This window comes from Chaetodon trifascialis, chromosome 4 (assembly GCF_039877785.1).
Source record: "Chaetodon trifascialis isolate fChaTrf1 chromosome 4, fChaTrf1.hap1, whole genome shotgun sequence".
Lineage (NCBI taxonomy): Eukaryota > Metazoa > Chordata > Actinopteri > Chaetodontiformes > Chaetodontidae > Chaetodon > Chaetodon trifascialis.
Genome location: NC_092059.1, coordinates 4489827 through 4510731, shown reverse-complemented (window position 1 = coordinate 4510731; position 20905 = coordinate 4489827). Strand labels below are relative to the sequence as shown.

At 47.8% G+C, this 20905-nt stretch overlaps 2 protein-coding genes across 2 annotated transcripts in view; one reads left to right on the top strand and one right to left on the bottom strand.

Annotated features, from left to right (window-relative positions):
- Nucleotides 1-14556, top strand: part of wwc3 (WWC family member 3) — a 30883-nt gene extending 16327 nt beyond the window's left edge. The window contains exons 6-23 of the mRNA XM_070961641.1: nucleotides 1399-1528; nucleotides 2444-2593; nucleotides 3153-3226; nucleotides 4608-4856; nucleotides 5397-5486; nucleotides 5569-6140; nucleotides 6219-6339; nucleotides 6659-6739; nucleotides 7408-7494; nucleotides 8634-8829; nucleotides 8995-9165; nucleotides 10801-10925; nucleotides 11012-11159; nucleotides 11246-11410; nucleotides 11504-11596; nucleotides 11676-11906; nucleotides 11987-12114; nucleotides 13807-14556. Of these exons, the coding sequence (XP_070817742.1) occupies nucleotides 1399-1528; nucleotides 2444-2593; nucleotides 3153-3226; nucleotides 4608-4856; nucleotides 5397-5486; nucleotides 5569-6140; nucleotides 6219-6339; nucleotides 6659-6739; nucleotides 7408-7494; nucleotides 8634-8829; nucleotides 8995-9165; nucleotides 10801-10925; nucleotides 11012-11159; nucleotides 11246-11410; nucleotides 11504-11596; nucleotides 11676-11906; nucleotides 11987-12114; nucleotides 13807-13873 (2878 nt within the window). The 3' untranslated portion in view covers nucleotides 13874-14556. The remainder of the gene's footprint in view (nucleotides 1-1398; nucleotides 1529-2443; nucleotides 2594-3152; nucleotides 3227-4607; nucleotides 4857-5396; nucleotides 5487-5568; nucleotides 6141-6218; nucleotides 6340-6658; nucleotides 6740-7407; nucleotides 7495-8633; nucleotides 8830-8994; nucleotides 9166-10800; nucleotides 10926-11011; nucleotides 11160-11245; nucleotides 11411-11503; nucleotides 11597-11675; nucleotides 11907-11986; nucleotides 12115-13806) is intronic.
- A 636-nt stretch (nucleotides 14557-15192) lies between these two features.
- On the bottom strand, nucleotides 15193-19961 carry traf3ip2l (TRAF3 interacting protein 2-like). The gene is made up of 10 exons (XM_070960943.1): nucleotides 19865-19961; nucleotides 18767-18865; nucleotides 18016-18689; nucleotides 17897-17939; nucleotides 17747-17811; nucleotides 17550-17647; nucleotides 16769-16837; nucleotides 16489-16605; nucleotides 16323-16397; nucleotides 15193-16206 (listed from the first exon to the last, which is right to left on the bottom strand). Exons 2-10 carry the CDS (start codon nucleotides 18829-18831, stop codon nucleotides 16045-16047), a joined length of 1368 nt encoding a protein of 455 aa, XP_070817044.1. The 5' UTR covers nucleotides 18832-18865; nucleotides 19865-19961; the 3' UTR covers nucleotides 15193-16044.
- Nucleotides 19962-20905: the final 944 nt, after the last annotated feature.

Here is a 20905-nt window from a genome sequence, read left to right as displayed (position 1 = left end):
CTCTTTCAGACAGTGCAGGAATCTCTTCTGCTCATCTGTGTTTCACCTTATCAGGTCAAATTTCTCAATGTTCACGTTTACTTAACCATCGTTTCGGCTGCTGCGTTCAAGGACTTAATCAACCTGAAACCTGTTGAAAATGTGAGCTTATTTGCTCCACAGTACACAGGGTTGGGGGTTCAGTACAGGCAGGCACTGAGGGGTGGGTCGTTGTGCCTTTTTTTTTTGCTAAGCATATAAACTCCCAGGCCCTGCCAATGGGGTGGGGGGAACAAAGCCGAGCTTGTTTTGGGAGGAAGAGGCAGGGTCGGGTGGATGAACAGTACCTGCTGTTGAAGGAGAGCGAAGGAAGCGGGCTGTGGTGAGAGCGGGGGCCACGTGCCAGGCCCGGTGATGGAGGAGGCAACCAGCGCACCGACCAGACCCCCCCCCCCATACCCACACTGAAGAGTACAAGACCATCCAAAGCTGGAGAGCAGATTTGTTATAGCAGAGTTTACAGAGACGTTAATCAAACCGTCTGTGGGTGAATCTTCACTTTTGAGGGTCTCGAGTCTTGTGGCTGAGATTTCCCCTCCAAACGACAGGGCTTTGAAAGCAGCACGTTAAAGGCTGAAACCGTATCCAAGCGTGTGGAAACGAGCACAGATTAGCGTTTACACCGGCCCGTCACACACAGCGTCAGTATTTCATTACTGACCGCAGCCTAAAAAAACACTTTACCTCCCACACACAAATACTTCACATGTTCGTCTGGTGATTTTCTCTGTGACTTATTCTCTGCTGACCTGTCCTCCACTTAACAGCATGAGAGATGTTTCCAGTCGACTGGGTTCTTATGAGGAATACACTGTGTTCACATTATTACACACATGCCGTTTCCCATAAACAGTCAGTACGATTATTATTCAGCCGTATTATAATATGGATGTTAATTCAAGCAAATGACTACAGCTTTAATAAGGTTTTGAATAGGTCTCAAAATCCATTTTTCCAAATGATTCACGATGTAGCTTCAAAACATTCCAGTAGAAATCTGTTAATTTGTTGCATGAACACATCTTTTTTTCATAATATAAATGCAGTTTAAACAAAAAAAACACATTTACAGATGAAGTTACATATTAACTCTCTGAGATCATTTAAAAAACTCTCTCATCCACTAAACTTGTCAGTCTGAGGACAGTTTCTGCCTGTATTTCTGCTTTTTTGACGAACGCCGCCGCCCCTCCCTCATAGAGCTGAATTCTGAACCCGCTGCGTAAAAGTGGCCAAACCTCACCTCAGTCCAGTTTTCTGCACTCTTTATTCAAATATAAGTCCCAAATTTGATTTAACATTGTTTGTCGAGGCTGTCGGTTACAAACAGACATCTCAATGTGTGTGTGTGCCTCACAGGATTGACAGGAAGATGTCCTGCAGTCAGACCAACTACAAGCTGGACGAGGCTCAGGCCATCTTCAGCGAGCTGCGGAGCATCAAGAAGGCCATCAGCTCAGGCGAGAAGGAGAGGCAGGACCTCATCCAGGTAGCTGCGTCCCCTCTTTCTGAAGCTTTCCTCCACATCAAAATATCTGCAGCCCTCAAATATCTGCTGCTGGAATATTCTCTGCTGACCTCTAGTGTCTGTTATCCTCTACTGTTCTGCTGCTCCTCAGCATTGTCTCTTAATAACAGACATTTCCAGACGTCTGAATCACCGACCGCATCTCCGATTTTGTCAGCAAAGCGAAAAAGTGTGACGGTGGATATAATGAATAATAGGCGATGATTCAGTGCGATTGTCGGGCCACATTTGCAGAGGCATTTCCTGGCAGAGTCTCAATCTATTTCTGGACGCACACGGGAGGCAAATGACATGCTTCAGATGTTAAAATGATTTGGAGGAGAAATCTGTGCAAAGTGATGCTGTTATTTTGCACTTTTTGGTTGTTTTATGCAAAAACTGGGAGTGACGAGGGCTGAAATCTCATGACCACATGGTGCGTGCCATGACGCAGCATGTTTGAATAAATAGTTTAGGTGATCGCATGGAAAGGCTGATTCTTTTATTGTATTTTGAATTACGTACCTGACAAATTAAAGGTACTTATTCTTATATTTGAGCATTTTTCTCCTTTTTTTTTTTTTAGAACTTTTGTGCAACTTTTCCATCAGATGTGTCCGATATTGTGAGACCGGTCTGCAGAATACTTTTCAAAATACGGTTTTCTGGTCTGTGGAAGGGTTTTCATGCCTAAACCACATCCATGCATCAGAAACCTTTCTTTTAGATGCAAGCGTTTTTTTTTTGGCTGCATGTATCCGTGTGGAAAAATGCAAAGCGACGTCCAAATGATGACAAATATTGCCGTAAACACTGTGATCTGCAGCACAACAGATTGCAGATGATTCCGTCTCTTTGATATTCTCTTTTGTCCTTCATCGCCGTTCCATCCCGCAGAGCCTGGCGAAGCTGACAGTCAACTTCCAAAGCAGCTTGTCTATCGTGGACTCGTCCGGCGAGGTGGCGAACAGCACTGGAACCGCGGCGGACTCGTGCAATCTGCAGCAGTACTGTGACACTGGCTGTCAGACGGACATCATGGGAGAGGTAGGAGACGCTGAGACTCCTCCTCGTCTCCGCTGAAAACAGATTCCAGACTGCGAGGGAGAGGAGGGAGATGCACTTTGTTGTCTTTCTTTGAGTCACAACTTCTGGATCTGAACACAGACGTGACGCTCGGATGTGACTAAGCCATCAAAGATCCAGAAATCAAAGAAAAAGACGCGTCTTGTAACTCCAGAACTTGTCTAAGAATCGCCATGTTTTTCAGTTTAATTCAGTATCAGACTATTCCAGTGACAGCGGTCTGACCATCCATCAGGACACTGCATACAGGAGCTGTTAATAGCTAATTCAGCTCATGTTTAATGCTGCCAATTTTCCTGAAACAAAAAAAAAAATCAGGACCAAAAATATGGAGCTCAAGTTGTAGCCCATAGCTAGCTAAGAGGGGGGTGAAGCCCAGCCCTAAAAGAACCATCAGCTGTCAAGTGATGACTGGATAATCTGCAGGAAGCTCCACAAACTCCCCTCATATGTCTGAAATGACTGGTGGCTGTTTGTTATGCTGTGTTTTAAAAGCACTTTTAATCCTCTTTTTTTTCAGTACGGTTCCCAAGATTCCTCACATTTAGTGGACAAAGTGAAAGTCAACTGGCAGTACGAGGAAGCCAAGAAGAAGTAAGTGCGTCTGTTTGTTGTCTGTCAGCTGTAGTACTATGACACACCGGCATGCAGCACTGACTCACGGGCCCCGTCAGCCCCCTCTCGCTCCTCGGGGGCCTGTCCAGTGGGAGGGCGTGTTATGAATAGTATTTGCGCCCGGTGGCCGTGGCTGCTGAGCGAGGTCTGGCCGGCGGAATGAGCTGGGTGGTCACATTCTTCACGGCCTCGCTGCTGCTGACTGTGTGCTGCCTTTGTGTGCGCAGCCAGAGAGCGCGCTGCCCACCGCCGGCCGGCCGGCCTGCCTGCCTGCCTGCCTGCCGCGGTGAACACCCTGCTCCTCCACAGCGTGGTTTCCTATACACACACTGCTCGCTTAAATATATCCCAGCTCAGCCTATAGCGCCATCTAAATTATACGTTGGCAAAATCAACAGTGAAAGAAGCCTGTTAGTCGTGAAAAGGGGATCTGATGAAGGTCTGACGTGAGGCTCTGCTGTGACTGGACGGTCCGCTCCAGCCGTGAGGGGCAGCAGCGCGACGCTCGCTGCAGCCAGAGTCGCCGTGTTATTATCCGCACACGCTTTTAGAAGTTTCATGTTGCTGTGGTGACCCGGCAGCAGCAATGCCAACCATGACATCAGGGAGCGGGAGAGAGAGGAGAGACCTGTGGAAACTTGCATGCTCTGTCACTGAGTCACTCCGTCTGAAATCCAGCACACGTAAACACAGTGATTTCATCAGAGCTCAGTTAACCCCGTCTGAATAAACGCTCGCTCGCACACACCTGCGAGACCGCCGCCTGATGCAGCAATAAGAGCTCAGGTAGAAAATTGCTGCGTTGAATGCTGTCATTATAATCTCGGCGTGAAGTGTCTGCTTGGCTCCAGGATGCGGTCTGACGTGGAGCTGATTCTGCAGCACTGCTGTAAACACTTGTGCAGAGTACACAGAGGCTGCACTGAACACTGCAGGTAACATGAACTCCGTAAACACTCATATGAATATTAATAAGCACGGGAGCCGTCTAAGAATGCTCTTTGAACGATTCATATTTCTATGTGAGTGTAGCAACATAAACCAAAAGCTTTATCTAAAAACTTTAATTACAGGAGCGTTAAAGCTTCACTGTGCAGGAACATTCAAACACTGCCTGCGACTGCAAGCAAGCTGCTGTTGCAGAGCAAGCTAACAAAGCTAACCGCTGGCACCCACCTGTCCAGCAGAGACTTCACCGCTCTTCATCCCCATCCTGAAAGCCAGCCCCAGACTGACTCTCGTTCCAGAATGAGCTTTGTCATTCACCTCGCTATATATGTCTTTTTCGCCTCTGTGTCCGTTGGGTGAATCTGTTGTGGTTGACTCAGGTGTAACGTGTCTTTGCGTTGTTCTCTCTCAGGGTGCAGAGCATACAGCACCAGCTAGCACAGCTGGACAGTGAGAGCTGGTCGGGGCGGGCCGAGGCGGACCGCGACCGGGACTTCATGCAGCTCCTGCGCGAGAAGGAGGCCCTCCTGCAGGAGATCATCCTGGTCAGCAAGCAGCAGCACTCTCCAGAGACGCTGCTGCAGCTGGAGGAGGAGCGCACCAGGCTGGAGGAGGAGGTGCAGAGGGCCCACAGCTCCCAGAGCCAGGGAGCCAATCAGAGGTGAGACGGAGGACAGTCAGCCGTCACTCATACAGTCAAATGCTCTTTAGATTCAATTTATGAGCCGTTAATGAAGGAGCTGCACGGAGCAAATCATCGTTAGGGAACCAGATTTAAGGTGAATAACATTAACAGTCAGCGTCATACCAGATATGATGAGGCCGAAGGTTATTTCTGTCATAAATACAAACATAAAAACAACTCGTGAAAGCGTCTCAGTCGACGTTTTATGCGCAACAGAAACATGTTTTGTATATCAAATCCATATTATCAACCTGGGTCCGTTAGTCTCAAAGCTTTAAAATCTAAAGATGTGACAAATTGCCTCCAGCTGACGATAGCCCATAAACCATAAATCTTCTTTTAAGTGGGGACATTTTTATTGTTTTACATTTTACATTTTTACAGCTCCTCCATCACAAACACCGCTCCATCATGGTTTTGATATGTGTGCAGCTCGAATGTAGAAGCCAGCTGGGTTTCTCTTTTTATATCACATGAATTAATCGCGTGAGTTTCTGAACTGAACTTGTTCTTCAGGATCCTGCAGCAGGAGAAGAGGAACGTTCTGCTGAGGCAGCTGGAGGAGGCCACGCGCATCACCACCTACCTTCACTCCCAGCTGAAGAGGTGCGGCACACGCTCCCCCGTCAAGCTTTCAGTGGTCCTCCTGCATCCCCTCTCACGTGTCTCTTGTCTTCTGTGTCTCCAGCCTGTCTGCCAGCTCTCTGACGGTGTCGTCCAGCAGCAGCCGCGGCTCTCTGGCGTCCAGTCGGGGCTCCCTGGCGTCCAGCCGAGGCTCCCTCAGCTCCATCAGTTTCAGCGACATCTACGGCGTCCCCCAGTACGAGCGTCACGACGGGGCTGGGGAGCCGCTCGACCCCCACCTGCGCTTCCTGCTGCCGCCGGAGACTGTGTCCAGAGACTGCTCCATGTTCACTCCGGACCCCCTGACCCAGAGCAAAACCAAGCGCTCCCACGACACCCCGCAGTCCCTGGCCTCCCTCTCCTCCCGCTCCTCGCTCTCCTCCCTGTCGCCCCCCAGCTCTCCCATGGACACGCCCTACCACTCCGCCCCTCAGGACTGCCCCCTCACCCAGATGACAGAGGAGTACATGGAGCAGGCGGGCCGCGGCCTGTTGGAGGGGCTGCGGGCGCAGACGCAACCCCTGTCACACAGTGCCATGTTGAGCGGCGAGGACGCCGCCGTCCCCGCCGCCGTGCATCAACTGGACAGCAAGACTCACCGGGACAGCGGGGCTCAGGGGGCTTTCACCTCCACAGGCAAGTCACCCTGATCTGACCCTCGTCAAACAGAGTGAAGACTACCTGACGGCTAACCGAGCGTGTTTTCTCCTTTAGGAGTGACTCTGAGGGGAAACAGCGGCAACAGGAGCGGCAGGAGGGCCAGAAGAGTCTCTGCAGGCGTGTCGGAGGACGCTCTGGCCACAGACAGCGGCGTGTTCGAGGCCTGGGGCAGAAGGTGAGAGGAGGTCCACCCTCGCAGTGCTAGAACACAGCATGAGCACTGGCTCTCTGAAGCAACTGCGCCTCCTGGTGACAGAGGAGGAAACTGCCACACAGACAGTTCAGCTCTGACTCCAGTGGCGTCGCACAGTGTCGATGACAGCGTCTCAAAAGCGCTTAAGTGTTAGAAATGAATTTGAATCAAAGTAGGTGGTGACAGTCCAGTGTGTCACGTCTCATCACTGGACTGTCTCCAGATGGTCATAAAAGACGTTTTTGTCCAGTGAAAGAGGAAAGCGGCCTGTTTAATTCTTGTTCTGTCGTTCCTCTCACAGGGCAGAGGAGTCCGATGAGATGTCCTACATGAAAGAGCTGACGTCTGTGAGCGAGCCCACCCAGATCCAGCTGGGCCTGCTGTGAGTAAACTGTTGGTGTGCGCTGAACGCGGGTGGTGTCGTTGTCTCGCTGTCAGCAACGCTTCGAGGGAATTTCTTCAAATTTCAAGGATGAACCGATTAGACTTTGGTGGTCAAAGGTCACTGTGACGTTTTCTCACCGTAAATGAAGAATTCACACACTAATTATGACTAAATTTCTCACAAACGTCTCACAGGATAAAATGATGATGATATATCCAAAAGGTCAAAGGTCAGCTTCACTGTGACATCATAACTTTTCGGGCCGTTGTTCAGCAGCGTGAATCAGGAGCAGAAGGACAGATTGTGACCATATTTCACTTTAGGTCAGATACTGAGTTGGTGACTCTAATGTGAGTGAAGCGTCCACGTTTTACAGTTTGTAGCTTCTTTGCCGCCATATTTGAAGCATTGTAGTCCACCACAAGCTGATTGGTTGAGCTGATATTGATCTTCAGGTGATTGTAGTGATGAAGCTCTCTATCAGTCCTCTGTACAGTGACTGTACACAGCATGTCTCTAACTGGAAATACCTTTAATTAAGTTCATTTAAAGTCTTCACTGCATGTATAATATCAGACAGACATGGATGCAAACTGCTCCTTGACTGGTTGGTGGAGGCAAACAGCCAGGCGGCGGTAACTGCAGCTGTACTTTCGTCTTCGCAGGTGGGACTCTGGCTCTCAATCTGTCCGGCTACATCTGCTGCAGCTCAAGAATCTGAACAGGTCCATTGTGAGAGACGGCTACAAAGTGTGAGTACTTCCAGTCCTGACGATTGAGGTCAATAGAAGAAAAGAAATATGCTAATTTGCCTTCTTGTTAGTTAAAAAGGAAGTTTGATGTGGCTCTCGTGTTTGCATGGTAAATATGAAGCGAGGAGATGTTAGCTTAGCTCAGCATAAAGACTGGAAACAAGGGGAAAGTCAGCCTGACTCTGTCCAAAGGTGAACCAGCCTCTGAACACTTGCCAGATTTGGGGTTTTCCACCCAGCTGAGCTACTTTTTATTCAATGGAGCCTCTGTGGCGACGTGATAATTTTGCTTTCCACAAAGAAACGAGGCCACGTCCTGATTAATCTGCCTTTACTTTCCTCTAATTAGCGTGATTGAGAGTGACGGCACAGAGTTTGGTGGGCTTAAAGCACAACGATCAAATCAGCACTGTGGTTCATTTTATTAGGCTGAAACTTTGAAACTTAAATTATTATTTGCTCCTAGCTTTGTGATAAAGCCTTTAAAAGAGGTGGATTTTGAGAGCCAGGCTAGCTGTTTCCCCCTGTTCCCAGTCTTTATGCTAAGCTATGCTAACACGAGAGTGGTCTCAGTCTTCTCTAACTCTGCAAGAAAGTGGAAAAGTGTGAATTTTCAGCAGCAGCAAAAAAACACTCTAAAATAAAACAAAGGAAGTTTATGTAACAGGAACATTAAAGGTAATTTTTTCAGGATTTTCCCTAAAACAAGCAAAGTACACACTCACCTTTGACCCACTGGAAGTGTGTGTCTGCCCTCTGCCTCCACTTTCTTACTTCCTGCTTATTTTGCTGGTGGCGACCAGGCTGAATGTGTAATCTGTGGTCTGAAGCGCTGCTAATTTCTCTTGCCTGGACACATTAACAATTAGCTAATGCTGCTGTTGGCTTGTCGGCTGCCGTCTGTAACTCAGCAGATCACAAGCAAAGTAATTATGTTCTTAGCGTCACATGTAATTATGGCCTATTACCGCATCTGTTAGCGAGCGAGACTGAAGACACTGACGCTAAAGACACTTCTTACGCAGGTATGCGATGCTGCAGGTGGGTCAGTGGGCCGTGTGTGATCCGGCAGCTGTGGTCAGGGGATGTGTGCCTGAACATGTTATTGTTGTTATCATCATTGTTGCGTTCGTGTCCAGGTATGTGAAGGTGCACTTGATTCCACTGGACGCCGGCAGGGCCTGTGCGTTTTACTGTTGTACGGCGTTGGAGCCGCAGTCCCAGATGAGTTTCAACGAAGGCTTCTGCATTCCTGTCCCTGCAAACGCCCTGGCGGTGTGCGCTCTGCAGCTGTCCGTCTGCTCGCTGGGACCCCAGGCTCAGGAGGAACTGCTGGTGGGTCTGAAAGGCCGAGCAGCTCCATTGAGACTGCAGCGGACCAGGAAGCAGCATCGCGCTGACGCTGCAGCGCCGATTCTGCTCTTTTAAGATAGTTCACTAATACAAGGCCTTCAGTCAAAATGCTGATATCTGAATGACGCTCTCCGTGTCTTCCTGCAGGGCACAGCCCAGGTGAGCCTGGCAGACTGTGAGGGAAGTGCTGACATGGTCTACCACTGGCTGCGAGTGCAGATGCTGAGCGGGACGGAGATGTCCAGGCCTGAACACAAGAGCCTCAGCCACCGCAGACACCACGACAGCCAGGAGGATGAGCAAAGGCCCCGAGCCATGGTACGCGCACACACACACACACACACACGTTTATTCTGCAGCACTGCAGAGAGAGAGAGACAGCGGCTTCCATCTTCTTTTCCCCGTGACCCCTTAAAATGAAGACGTCTCCTCATGTCACAGGTTGATGCCTGAACACTTCTTCACCTCATGCGGCCCATCTGTTCGCGCTTTTGTCCTTAAACTCTGGGTCAATGTCCTCAGTCAGAAGTCTCGGTCCTGATCGGTTCACACAGCCGACTATAACCTTCTCAAAGCTGGCGTCTCCACATCAACACACAGATCAGATCTGTGCTGCAGTTTCCTGCAACCAGTTCGACTAGCTGAACGAGCTCCCTGTGTGCTGCAGCTGCACTTCAGCTTGATGTTTCTATGCTGAAAACCCATCAGAGCGCTGAGGCTAATTTCTCTCTATGACGATGCAGTCGACTTCATAACCGTAAGAAGTTATTAACATTATTTGCAGCTGTCACAAACAATCACTAAACCAGCTGTTGTTGCTTTTGAGGTTTGGAATCTCATCAATAAATATGAAGTAAAATATAGATTTTTACCTAACTATGTAAAGTATCTATTTTATAGTGATGTTGATACAATTAGCACAATAATATATATAATTAACACAAATATCATCACACTGAGCAGTCGCTATGTTACAACCCTGATTCCAAAACGCGGGGATGCTGTGCAAAACATATTTAATGGAGCGAGGTTCACCGCTTCGTGAACACATGACTGGATAAAGGATTTCACTGCATGGACTCAGAAACACTTTGTAAACACAGTTTGTTTGCAAGTGACTGAATTCTGTTTTATTTGTTTCACACAGCGTCTCAACTTTTTTGGAATCAGGGTTGTGTAACAGTCGACGATCAGCTGATCGTCTCACTGGTGCTGCTGTCTTCTTCCAGCTCTGTCCGTCCGTGATGCTGTGTTTATGTTTTAAAACCAGTCAGATATTTGCTGAAACGTAGGCGTAAAGTGATCACAAGCAGCAGATCAGAATCTGCACAGTGAAACACATTCAGGCTTCCGGTGCAGGAAGGAAGCTAAACGATAAAATAACACTTCCTTGTTGGTGAAACACAGAGTGCTTCTTCCTTTTGAGAGGGTTTGAAGGACTTTTCCAGGTCTGAGGAGGTGAAAGTATCCAGCAGTTTACAAGAAAACAGGCAAAAACTAACAAGTGGTCAGAAAAATAAACATCAGTTTGTGCGAGACATTTTTTTCTTTCCCGTCTCTTTAATCATCTTGTGACTGCTCAGATAAGAGGGGGAAAATGCAGAGGCTTATGGACGGCCCGATCAGCAGGCAGATAGGACATATCATGGACCTGAGTCACGACTCGGGAACTGAAAGAGGCTCTAATACACTGACTTGGCCCAAAACCAGAGCGATCCTGAGGCGTTTCCTCAAAAAATGAATTTGTGCATTAAATACATCAAAGTGTAAATGCTGCCTCGCCTGCAGGAGAAATTCCTCTCGATCCACAGTCCGCCGGTGAGCGGCTGAACAAAGCGCCTATTTGCCAAGAATGTTTCTGCCGAGCCAAACAAGCCTCCGCGCTGCCGGAGGAGGGAGGAGGAATGTGGACTGCGAGGACGGTGTTTGCTAGTTTGCTCTGTGACATTACAGGACACTGTCTGCACCCTGCTGTCACGCACCGCCGCCGGCGCCGCCCATCTGGAGGAGCGGGAGGCAGAGCTGGAGCTGCAGAGGCTGGAGAAGAAGGAGGAGCCGGGGGAGGCGGTGTCTGAGAGGTGGAGACTCTTTCTGCTTCTCTCAAATACAAAATTCCCGTCTTTTTGCCGCCTGCGTGTTAACGTGGCGAGGGTGTGTTTGGCAGGAGCTGGCAGGCAGAGTCGGTGGACAGCGGCTGCAGCAACAGCACGGCGTTCACGGCCGCCTGCTCGGAGGGTCTGTGCGCAGAGGGCATCTGCATCACCACTGGAGGGCGCTGCGACCAGACGGCCAGCAAACTGTCCGCGGTGAAGGTAAAGTCCGCCGCCGAGGTCCTGTGCAGCCGATACCTGCGTCTGTGGCGCGGATGCATTTAAGCGCCGCTGGTTTGCTGTTGCAGGTGGAGAAGGCCACCATGACGGAGGGCCTGTTCCCAGAGCCGGCGAGGGTGCGGCCCAAAGAGAGGGGGGGTCGCTGGGGTCACGCCTCGCCGTTCATGCGCGGCAGCACCATCGTTCGCTCTCAGACTTTCTCTCCTGGCGCCCGGAGTCAGTACGTCTGCAGGGTGCGTACATTGATCACTGTTGACTCGCGTTCACTGTTCAGGTGTTCATAATTCTGCCTGATCGTCTTCACATCGAACGATTTCTCCTTCCAGTTGTATCGCAGCGACAGCGACAGCTCAACTCTACCAAAGAAGTCGCCTTTTGTCAGGAACACGTTGGAAAGGAGAACGTTGCGATACAAGCAGGTACGTTTTGTTTCAAGCTTGCACACATCGGAGCGTTTAGGGTCATGTTTCTGAGGTGTGTGTGTGCATGCGTGAGCAGCAGTCGTACCGCTCCTCCCTGGCCGAGCAGCCGACGCGTACCTCCCTGGACCTGGAGCTGGATCTCCAGGCCTGCAGGACGCGTCAGAGGCAGCTGATGGAGGAGCTGAGCGCCCTGAGGGAGCTGAAGCTGCGACTGGAGGAACCGCAAGCCAGGGAGGACACGGAGCTCCCGCACTGGGCCCTGAGGGACGAGCGCTTCCGCTGCCTGCTCAGAGAGGCCCAGAGACAGGTGAGGCCGGACGCCGCTTCACGAGATCACGACATTCGGCCTCGGCCGGGAGCGGCTGACTCTGTGTTGTCGTCCCGCAGGCCGGCCAAAGCAAGCAGGAGCAGCGTCAGGAGGAGGCGGCAGAGAGGAGGCTGAGGAAGGCTTCCAAAGAGGTTCTGCAGATGAGGGGGCAGAGCCAGAAGGAGCCCCTGCCTGTGCAGACATTCAGGTTTGGACTTTCACTCTGTTACTCCACTGAAGATGTTACACAGCGTCTGCAGCTGCATCTTCAGCTTCAGCTTCAGTGATGTGATCCAGTTTCAGTCAGAGCGCCAATCACAACAAATGTTGTCTCATGGCGCTTTTCATATGAAGCAGGTTGAGACAAACTTTTTAATTTACTCAATAACAGTTCCCTCATGAGCAAGAATTCGCTGATGGCGAGAGGGAGGGAGGGAAGGAGGGGGAGAGGAATGATAATAACAGCTAAAATAATAATAATGTCAAAGTATATATACATACCAGCAGAAAAATTCCTATGTATATGTGTTCATTTGTGATATTATGAGGGTCGATGATACATATAATAATAGAAATGTGCCTAATAATAATAATAGTATATGATAATATATATGTTCTATATTATGTGACATTATATCATGGTATGTAGAAAATTATTCATATAAATACAAATATTTCTACTGATAATATATGATAGTTTAAGTATATAATCATAGAAATGTGACTATATGTATAGATTTTAATATGTGGCATTATATCAGGGTTTGTGTAGATAATAATGAACTTTATATAATAATACAAATATGACTAATAATATACTATAATATATACATTTATCAGGGTATATGTGGGTAATATTAATAGAACTATGATTTAAAAATAATAACAGCACAGGTGAGGTTTGACCAGAATAAAACATCGTTCAGTCGTTTTGAGCTCTCCTTCTCCTGGATTTCTCTGTATTCAACCAAAGCAGAGTTAGTGATGATTGTTGGAACAGCAGAAAGATGAACCAAGAATGTTTTGGTGAGTTTTATTTTGTTTTGGTCGCGTTCGAATGAAGTTTGTTTTCCCGGTGACAAAATCGCTGGTGGCTTCGGCCAGAGAGATAAAACAGCTGCTTCTGGTTAAACCAAATGCATCTTTCTCTTTAACAGAAATGTGTCTCTGCAGGGATCCTTTTCTTGTCATCAGACACTTGTTTTAACAATCAATCTGAGCCTGTCAGAGGAAAAACAAACACTTTTAGTGGACGTACATTAACGACACGCCAATGCCTGGAAGGGCTAAAACTGTTGTCTCCATTGAAAACTCTGAGCACAACGTGACTTTGATTGATTGAATGGAAAGTAGGTCAAACTAAAACCAGCGAATCGTTCATCGTCACGGTAGAGGACGTTCTTTTATTTACTCTGTAATGTGTTTTGAATGTTTGAACCCGTGTGGTTTTTTTAGAAGGAATACTCAAAAACATCATTTTTGACCAATTTTAACGGCTTTAATGTGAACAGGCGCTCCACAGCTCCACCTAGAGGCGACAAACCCCACAGGGCACCTTTAAGGCTACAAACAACCCATAATGCACTGCTTTCCTCATTACAAAATGTGCAGCATATATAGATATATTTTAGACTTAATTTCCAGTTTGTTTGTTTTTGTCTAACCTGGAGCCTCTACGTTATCTGATAGGCAGGAAATGAGAGGATCAAAATATGCTTTCGCATATTTACCAAGAGATAACAGAACAGCTGACTCGGGGACAAAGATCAGAAGCTGTTATCCTCCGCTTACTTTACGAAAAGCGACTTTCAGCAGTCTGCTCACGAACTCGTGAAGCAGTCGTCTTTATTTTGTGCTGATTGACAGGATTTGACAAAGTTTTCTCTGTCTTTGTCTGCAGAGAGAAGATGGCTTTTTTCACTAGACCAAGGTTCAACATACCTCCTTTGCCAGCTGACGACGTATGAGAGCTTGCCTCTGTGTTATGTGACTAAACATGAAGTATTTGTCGAATTTTTCTGAGCTCATGAAGTACAAAGTTCTTTCTGCCGAGGACGTGGGCAGCGTGACGCGCAGATGATGAAGATTAGAAGATTTCACATTTTCAGAAGTGTTTGTGCGGCCGTAATAAACACGAACACAGCAGACGCAGTTATCGACGCTCATTTCCTCTCCGGGGAAGACGCCGCTCATAAGGAAACTGTGTCTCTTTCCTCTCCTGTCGTTTGTGCTTACAAAAGGCTGGAAGACGGGAACAAACGTCGGCTTGGACAAATTCACTGTACTGTAACTTATTTTATAGTACTTTTCCTTGAAGGAAATTAAAAGAAACGCTTCCTGCTTTTTAAGTGTATTTTGTAGCTTTGAACAAATAGCACTTCGATGTTTTTGCATACAGTTAAATGGAGCTATTGTCTGATTTTGTTTCCTGTTACCTAATTCTTAAGAGTTATTTACATAAAATGTCACTTTGTAATCCACTCTTATGACAGATGTCATTGTCCTTTTGTTATGTTATTAAAATTAATATTATTTCATGTACTTTTCAATATATGAAACACTGTATTCAGATTTTTTTTATGATGTCTATATGAACATCTGCAGTGTTACCTCTTGTGAAGATAAAACCATTAAACCACATCGTGACGCTCGGCTTTTTATGTTTCAGGTAAAGAACAGGATTTATTTAACCTGAGCAGGGACCAGGAAAACATCACATTCTGCACACAGAGACATTTTCTTTAAATGTGTCACGATCTCTGTGCAACCACAAGCACTTCGCGATGACCCACTTGAGTGTCGGGTTGCCGATTCTTAAGAGGCCGTACCGCACGCCAGGCAGGCAGCTGTGTCAGCGGCTCGTCTGATGCGACATCCTGTTTGAGAGGCTCTGGTAGAGCTGCGCTGAGTAGAAACGCACACCTAAACCTCCACATTCTCACGCCTCATTCCCAAACAGAAAAATGCAGCTCGCGGTTTGAAAAAAACACCCCACGGCCCTGCAGGCAAACCAGTCCCAGGTCTCTGCTTGTCTCGGTTAACTGTCGTGCTCGGGGCCAGCTTCACAAACACTGCCGTGCTTCCAAGAGGAGATGTCAGTGCAGGGACAGGCTGATGCAACAGGCTGCCAGCTGCAAACCCGCCGTGCAGCTCTGCAGCTTTAACGCTGATGTTTGACGCTCAATCCACAGAGAACGATTCCAGCACAGGACAGAATTCACGTCAGCGGAAAGACCTCGTTTTTGCTTGGTTCAGCCCTTTTTTTTAATATACAAATAATGTGCGATTCACATGACTACACATTGTTCCAGGCTGGTGTCAGCGCGTAATGAAAGTCAACATGCAGAGATCGTAAACTTGAATTATACGATCGTCAGGTAGCATCACATCTTGTGGGAAACCGGTGGCTCGTGTTTCATAGCAACAACAACACGGCCCTTAAAGCGTTCACAAAGCCGGCTCCTTGTTTACCAATAAAAACTTTCTCATGAGAAAAATACATTTCGAATAATGCTGAAAGAAATCTGCCTCCTCCTCCTTTAAACACGAGCCATTACAAACATTCAGTGACTTTTACTCAGCAGTAACTCCATCCAGCTGGCCAGCGGTTGGCTTTAGATAAGAAGGATAACATGGCTGATGCAGCGTGTGCTGATGAGTACCTGTCAGTGTTTACTTCTCATAAATCCCTGTTTCATTAGACTATTGATCATAAATTTAATTATACAACATGTGCACACCTGAGTCCCAAAACAAGTATGATACATCTCTCCTTTACGAGGTTACTTGTTCAATTCCAAAGAACCACAAACTTTAAGCTGCTGTTAAAGAAGTAAACGCTGCAATTGCCAGGCTGTAAAAGTAATTAACTGGGAGTTGCACCAGTAAACATTTCTCATGGCGCCGCAGCAGGTGGAACACGGAGAGGTTAAAACATGTCGTGTGATCACACAAACAAGCTGCAGAGAACAAAAAGCTCGTCTGTGCGCCTCAACGCATCGCTCATGTAATATGTCCCTGATGTCCCTGGAGAAAAGTTCACGTGACGCTAACTTAAAATGTAAATTGATGTCAAACATCCTGCGCAGGTAAGCCCGTTCACCTGGACGATGAGCAGGAGTTCACCACAGTCCAGCCTTCAGGTCAGAGGTTTCCATATGGGGATGGAAACAATGGTGGGCAGCTCCCCTATAGGTGGCGGATTGTACTTCTCGACCCTCATCAGTCGCCGCAGAATGTCGTCGCGGTCGCGCGGCCATCCGTAGACGTGTGTGTTCTGAAGCCAGTTGGGAACGTGACACTGTTGTGATTACAAACACACACCGTTTTGTTAATGTGGCATCGTACACGTGTGGTCTTTTGTTTACGAGCACACAGCGAAGTGCCCTCTTGCCTGTCGTGGAGAGTAAAATTTACCTTCTTCGCCCCCGGGAACACGATGGGAATGAACCGGAAATTCTTGCTTCCATTCTGGATGAACTCATTCTGGAGCTGCAAGGCGCACACAGAAAGATTGAAATGAGAAAAACTGCAGAGTTCAGAGTATTTCAGCCTTCCTGTGGACTGGCGGGCGGCTCTGGACCTGTTTATGGATGTAGACGGTGTTGAAGGTCCTCTCGTCGTTCTCCAGGCCCACAGGGGACGCCGTCACCGTCTCATAGTACTTGGGACTGATGATGATGATGATCAGGTACTCTTTCTGGGTGAGAGGAAGAACATAACTTTTCATCCTTGTTTCACTTGTTTGCTCTGGCTGAGAGAGAAAAAGCTCAAGAATGAACAGACTATTATCTGAAAAGTGTTTTCAGACGTCGTCTTCTTCTTCTTTCTATGCATGTTTGGTGACTTAGAAGGATCTTTACCTCACTGAGGTATCGCTCCATGAAGTCTATCTTGCTGATACTCCTGAACTGCTGCTCGAAAATATCAATCTGAAATAAATGAAGACGTCAGTCAGAAAGTGGCAGATCTACAGCTGCAGTCCTCAAGCGAACAAGTAAATATACACACATAATACACAGAATGCAAGTTATTTAGACTAAAATGTGGCTTGCTGACATTTATTTTGCCATATATTTCTTTTTAAGCCACAGAAATGTATAAAGTCAAAGAAAACAACATGTTAAATGTGCAGTCACAACAAAAAGGTCAACTATACAGCTAAAGCACAACAGCTGCATCCTTGAAGCTAGCTGGAGCTAAACACAGCTCGCCGCCGTAACAATCCTTAATTATCTCATCTCTAACACGTTGGTTTGTTGTCTCACATTCGTAAGACAGAAGCTGAATCCAGTCATGGAGGATAAAAACAATTAGCCTCATATTAGCTTAGCATGGCAGCGGTAACCACATCAGTTTTGGACTCTTGTGGAAATTACAATGAGGTGTAAATTTATGATATTAATTTTAAGATTATTATATTTTTAAAAAAAAGTGGATGGAGAGCTGAAAGAGCCCATCTTGTGTGTTGACATGTGTTTACTCCTCGAGGTTTTTTGGAGGGTAAAATAAGTCAAAATAAAGGAATTATATGCTCGACAGCTTTTTCTCAACTTCATCTTTTCTGGACCAACTTCCCTTCGTCTCCATTAAGCATCATATTAAAAAACATTTATATCAAACGTATAAAAAACCTGAACATACGTGCGTATCGAAGCCGTTTTGTCGCAGCAGAGCCACAAAGTTGATGATCTCGTTGACGTGCTTGTCGCTGTCCGCTTCGTACGTGACGAACACCCTCCCTGCGTTAAAGAGCCACAAACACATAATGAGAGCGTGTCCGGCAGCGCGGCCAGTCATCCGGCAGCTCGGCCAATCATCCGCCGCCGCTCAACACTCACTCTGCTCCAGAGACAGCGGCGTGCTGTAGGGAGGGCCCTTCTCTTTGGCTGGGGCTTTGTGGCCGCTGCGTGGAGGTAAAGAGCTTTTTTTAATCACAGTTAGAAACATGCAACAGGAGGCGAGTGGCTCAAACATGTCGAAAGACTCACATGTGGGTGAATCCAGCTCCGGGAAGTCTGCAGTCAACTGGACCTGGAACAGAGGAAAGAATCCGTTACGACTCCTGACAGGTGCCTGAATCAGGGTGGATTAACGGGGGCAGACTTACAGTATGGGCCATACGCCGGGTGGTACTGAGGCCAGAGGGGCTTGGTGACCACCGGCCCCCTGGTGAAGGCGTCCGCGGGACACTGTGCGCAGCAGGCAGCTCCCAGCGGCGAGCACGAGTACGGGGGCAGCGTGTGGTGGCACAGGTTGGCCGAAGGCGGGTTGGAGCACAGCGACAGCGGCTGCTCCAAGGTGCTCATGCCGGTGCTGTGTCCGCCGGGCAGGGACAGGGACTTGCAGCCCGAGAGGCGTGTATCTCCAGTGCAGCTGGAGACGTCTTTCTGGCCCAGAGAGGACGGCAGGCTGCTGGGATACCCCGACCAGCTGCTGGCGAAGCTCGGATGGAGCCAGGCGCCGTTGGCCTGGCTGGGGAACGGCGTGGGCTGGCTGTACCCGGCGGGCAAGCTGCAGGGAAGCTGGTATGAGAAGTAGCTTGAGCCAGGCGGAGGGGGAGCGTGGTCGCGCTCCTGCTCTCTGTCCGGCCTCTGTCCTCTGAACTGGGAGTCATCAGCGAGGGTGGCGTGCTCTGGACGGGGGCAGTGGCCATCAGGGTGAGGGGCGGGGTCTGGCTGGTGGACGACGCCGGCTTCTCGCTCCTCTAAGCTCATGGTCTCATCGTCCTCTTCCGGCGTGTTGCGGTGGCTGTTGTGGTACCTCCTCAGCTGGCTGACGTGACTGTGAGGCGACACATTCATCAGCATTCATCTGAATACTGATCCAACATCAAACAGCGTATTTGAGTTCCTGCTCACCTATTTGGTGCTAAAGCTGAGTGGATTGAAGTGGGCATCATCATTAGGCCTCTTCCTCCTGACATCCATGTGTGTCCAGTTCAAGCTGCGCCTGAAATCCTGTCGAAGAGTCAATTAAAACACAGCTGACTGAAGCAAGACATCTTCTGCCCTTTAACACTTGAAAGGCAGATTTGTACATCAGCCCACACTGCTGCCGCTGACTTCTTGATTCACATGAGAACTCATTACAACGTGTCTCCCACACAGGGGACTTTTCTCGAGCCGTTTGGTGGTTAATACTCAGGACACAAATGAACTCAGATGTGGGAATAAGGAAATGATGCCTCCCACTGACAGAAACCACACTCAGATGGAAATTAAAAAAAAATCAAACCACAAAACTTCCAAATGATAAGAATGTGTGTCTGGATTTCTGTGTAATGGCACGTTTGATTCACGGCGGGACCCTCACTGTGCTCTTTACTGGTGATGATTTCTAATATGCAGCCATCAAAGACGCGAACATACTTCAGCACAGAGGCCAAATCAAGCTGAATGGGCCAGTTTGGGCAGAAAAGCTGCTTTCAGGGTCACATGAATTCAGTTTTTAAACTGACTTTCTCCACATGAACCTCAAAGCTGTCTAACCTGGACTCAGGTGGGCTCGCCTCCCAGACGACCCTGAAGCTTCCTGTGAATGCAAATCCGCTCATTAAAACTTTCCTGTGGTCGCATGTTGTTGTTCGCACTTTCCACTGAGACAGACTTAGATCTGCCTGCGCCTGCTCCTCATTTCATGCTGACTTCAGGCACGTTTACAGGTGGAAAAAACCCCAAAAACAAACGTCATCTCCTCACCTGGACGCACTGACGATGTTACAGCTGCTTTTAGAAACTGGACTGTTTAATCTGCGAGTTACCCCGAAGTTAAAGGTCGGAACAGCTAAAAAAAAAAAAAAAAAAGCCTCCGAAATGAAGTTTGTGATCAGTGATAACTTACATGTCAACTAGTTTTATTAAACGCTTACACAAAGTACACATAAGCCTTAAAATGTGTACTTAGTACACGTTGTTTGTCGAAAGTGCAAACATGTAAAGTGTCATGACTTCACTCACCGTCTGAGCGTCTCCTGCAGGTCATTAATCTCCTCCAGGTGGACAAAAAAACAGGTGAAAACGCTTCACGGCTTAGAGTCCAATTCGAGTGTTAGCTGTCCTCTACTGTCCTCCGATGTCACCTACTGTCCTCTCCACGGGACATACATGTAATGACGCTGCGGATGAATTTGTTCTTTACTTCGCCGCCGAGCAGCAACACCGCCCTCTGACAGACTCCACCTCTTCACACACACACACACACACACACACACACACACACACACACACACACACACACACACACACACACACACACACACACACACACACACACACACACACGCTGTAGGTTTCTATCATTTTTGGGGACACTACAAAGACTTACATTAATTTCCTGGAGACTGAGCCAAACCATAACCATAACTACTGCTTCCGTCACCCTGACCCTTACCTTAACCTTAACCAAAGTCTTCACCCTTAAATATAAGGATTTACATAAAGGGGACTTGCAATTTGTCCCCACCAGGAAAGCGAGTCCCCACAATGTGACTGTGTAAACATATGTCCCTACAAGAGTAGCACACATACAGGCACACACACCTGATGTTTTCAATATTTTTGGGGACATTACAGACTTAATTTCACGGAGACTTGACCAAACCATAACCAAAGTCTTAACATCCACATTTAATTATTTATATGATGGGGATTTGCAATTTGTCCCCACAATGTCAATGTGTAAAAAGTTCCCACAACATGAGTAATACATAGCCGCCGCCCCCCCCCCCCCCCCCCCCCCCCCACACACACACACACACACACTTTGAGGAACACTACATTCATAACCTTAACCCAAGTCTTCTCCTTAAAATGACATTATGGGGACGTGTATTTTGTCCCCACAATGTGAATGTGTAAAAAGTACCCACAACATGAGTAATACATGCCCCCCCCCCCCCCCCCCCCCCCACACACACACATACTTTGGGGAATATTATATTTACAACCTTAACCCCAACCCTCACCTTAAAATGACATTAATGACGTCAATTTTGTCCC

What these genes read in the sequence shown, in the direction of transcription:
- traf3ip2l (XM_070960943.1), bottom strand. Translation starts at nt 18,831, where the DNA reads ATGTCAGGAGGAAGAGGCCTAATGATGATGCCCACTTCAATCCACTCA. An exon ending in TCAGCTTTAGCACCAAATAG is followed by an intron (nt 18,690 to 18,766) that starts GTGAGCAGGAAC and finishes GTCGCCTCACAG; the next exon opens with TCACGTCAGCCAGCTGAGGA. An exon ending in CCCGGCGTATGGCCCATACT is followed by an intron (nt 17,940 to 18,015) that starts GTAAGTCTGCCC and finishes CCTCTGTTCCAG; the next exon opens with GTCCAGTTGACTGCAGACTT.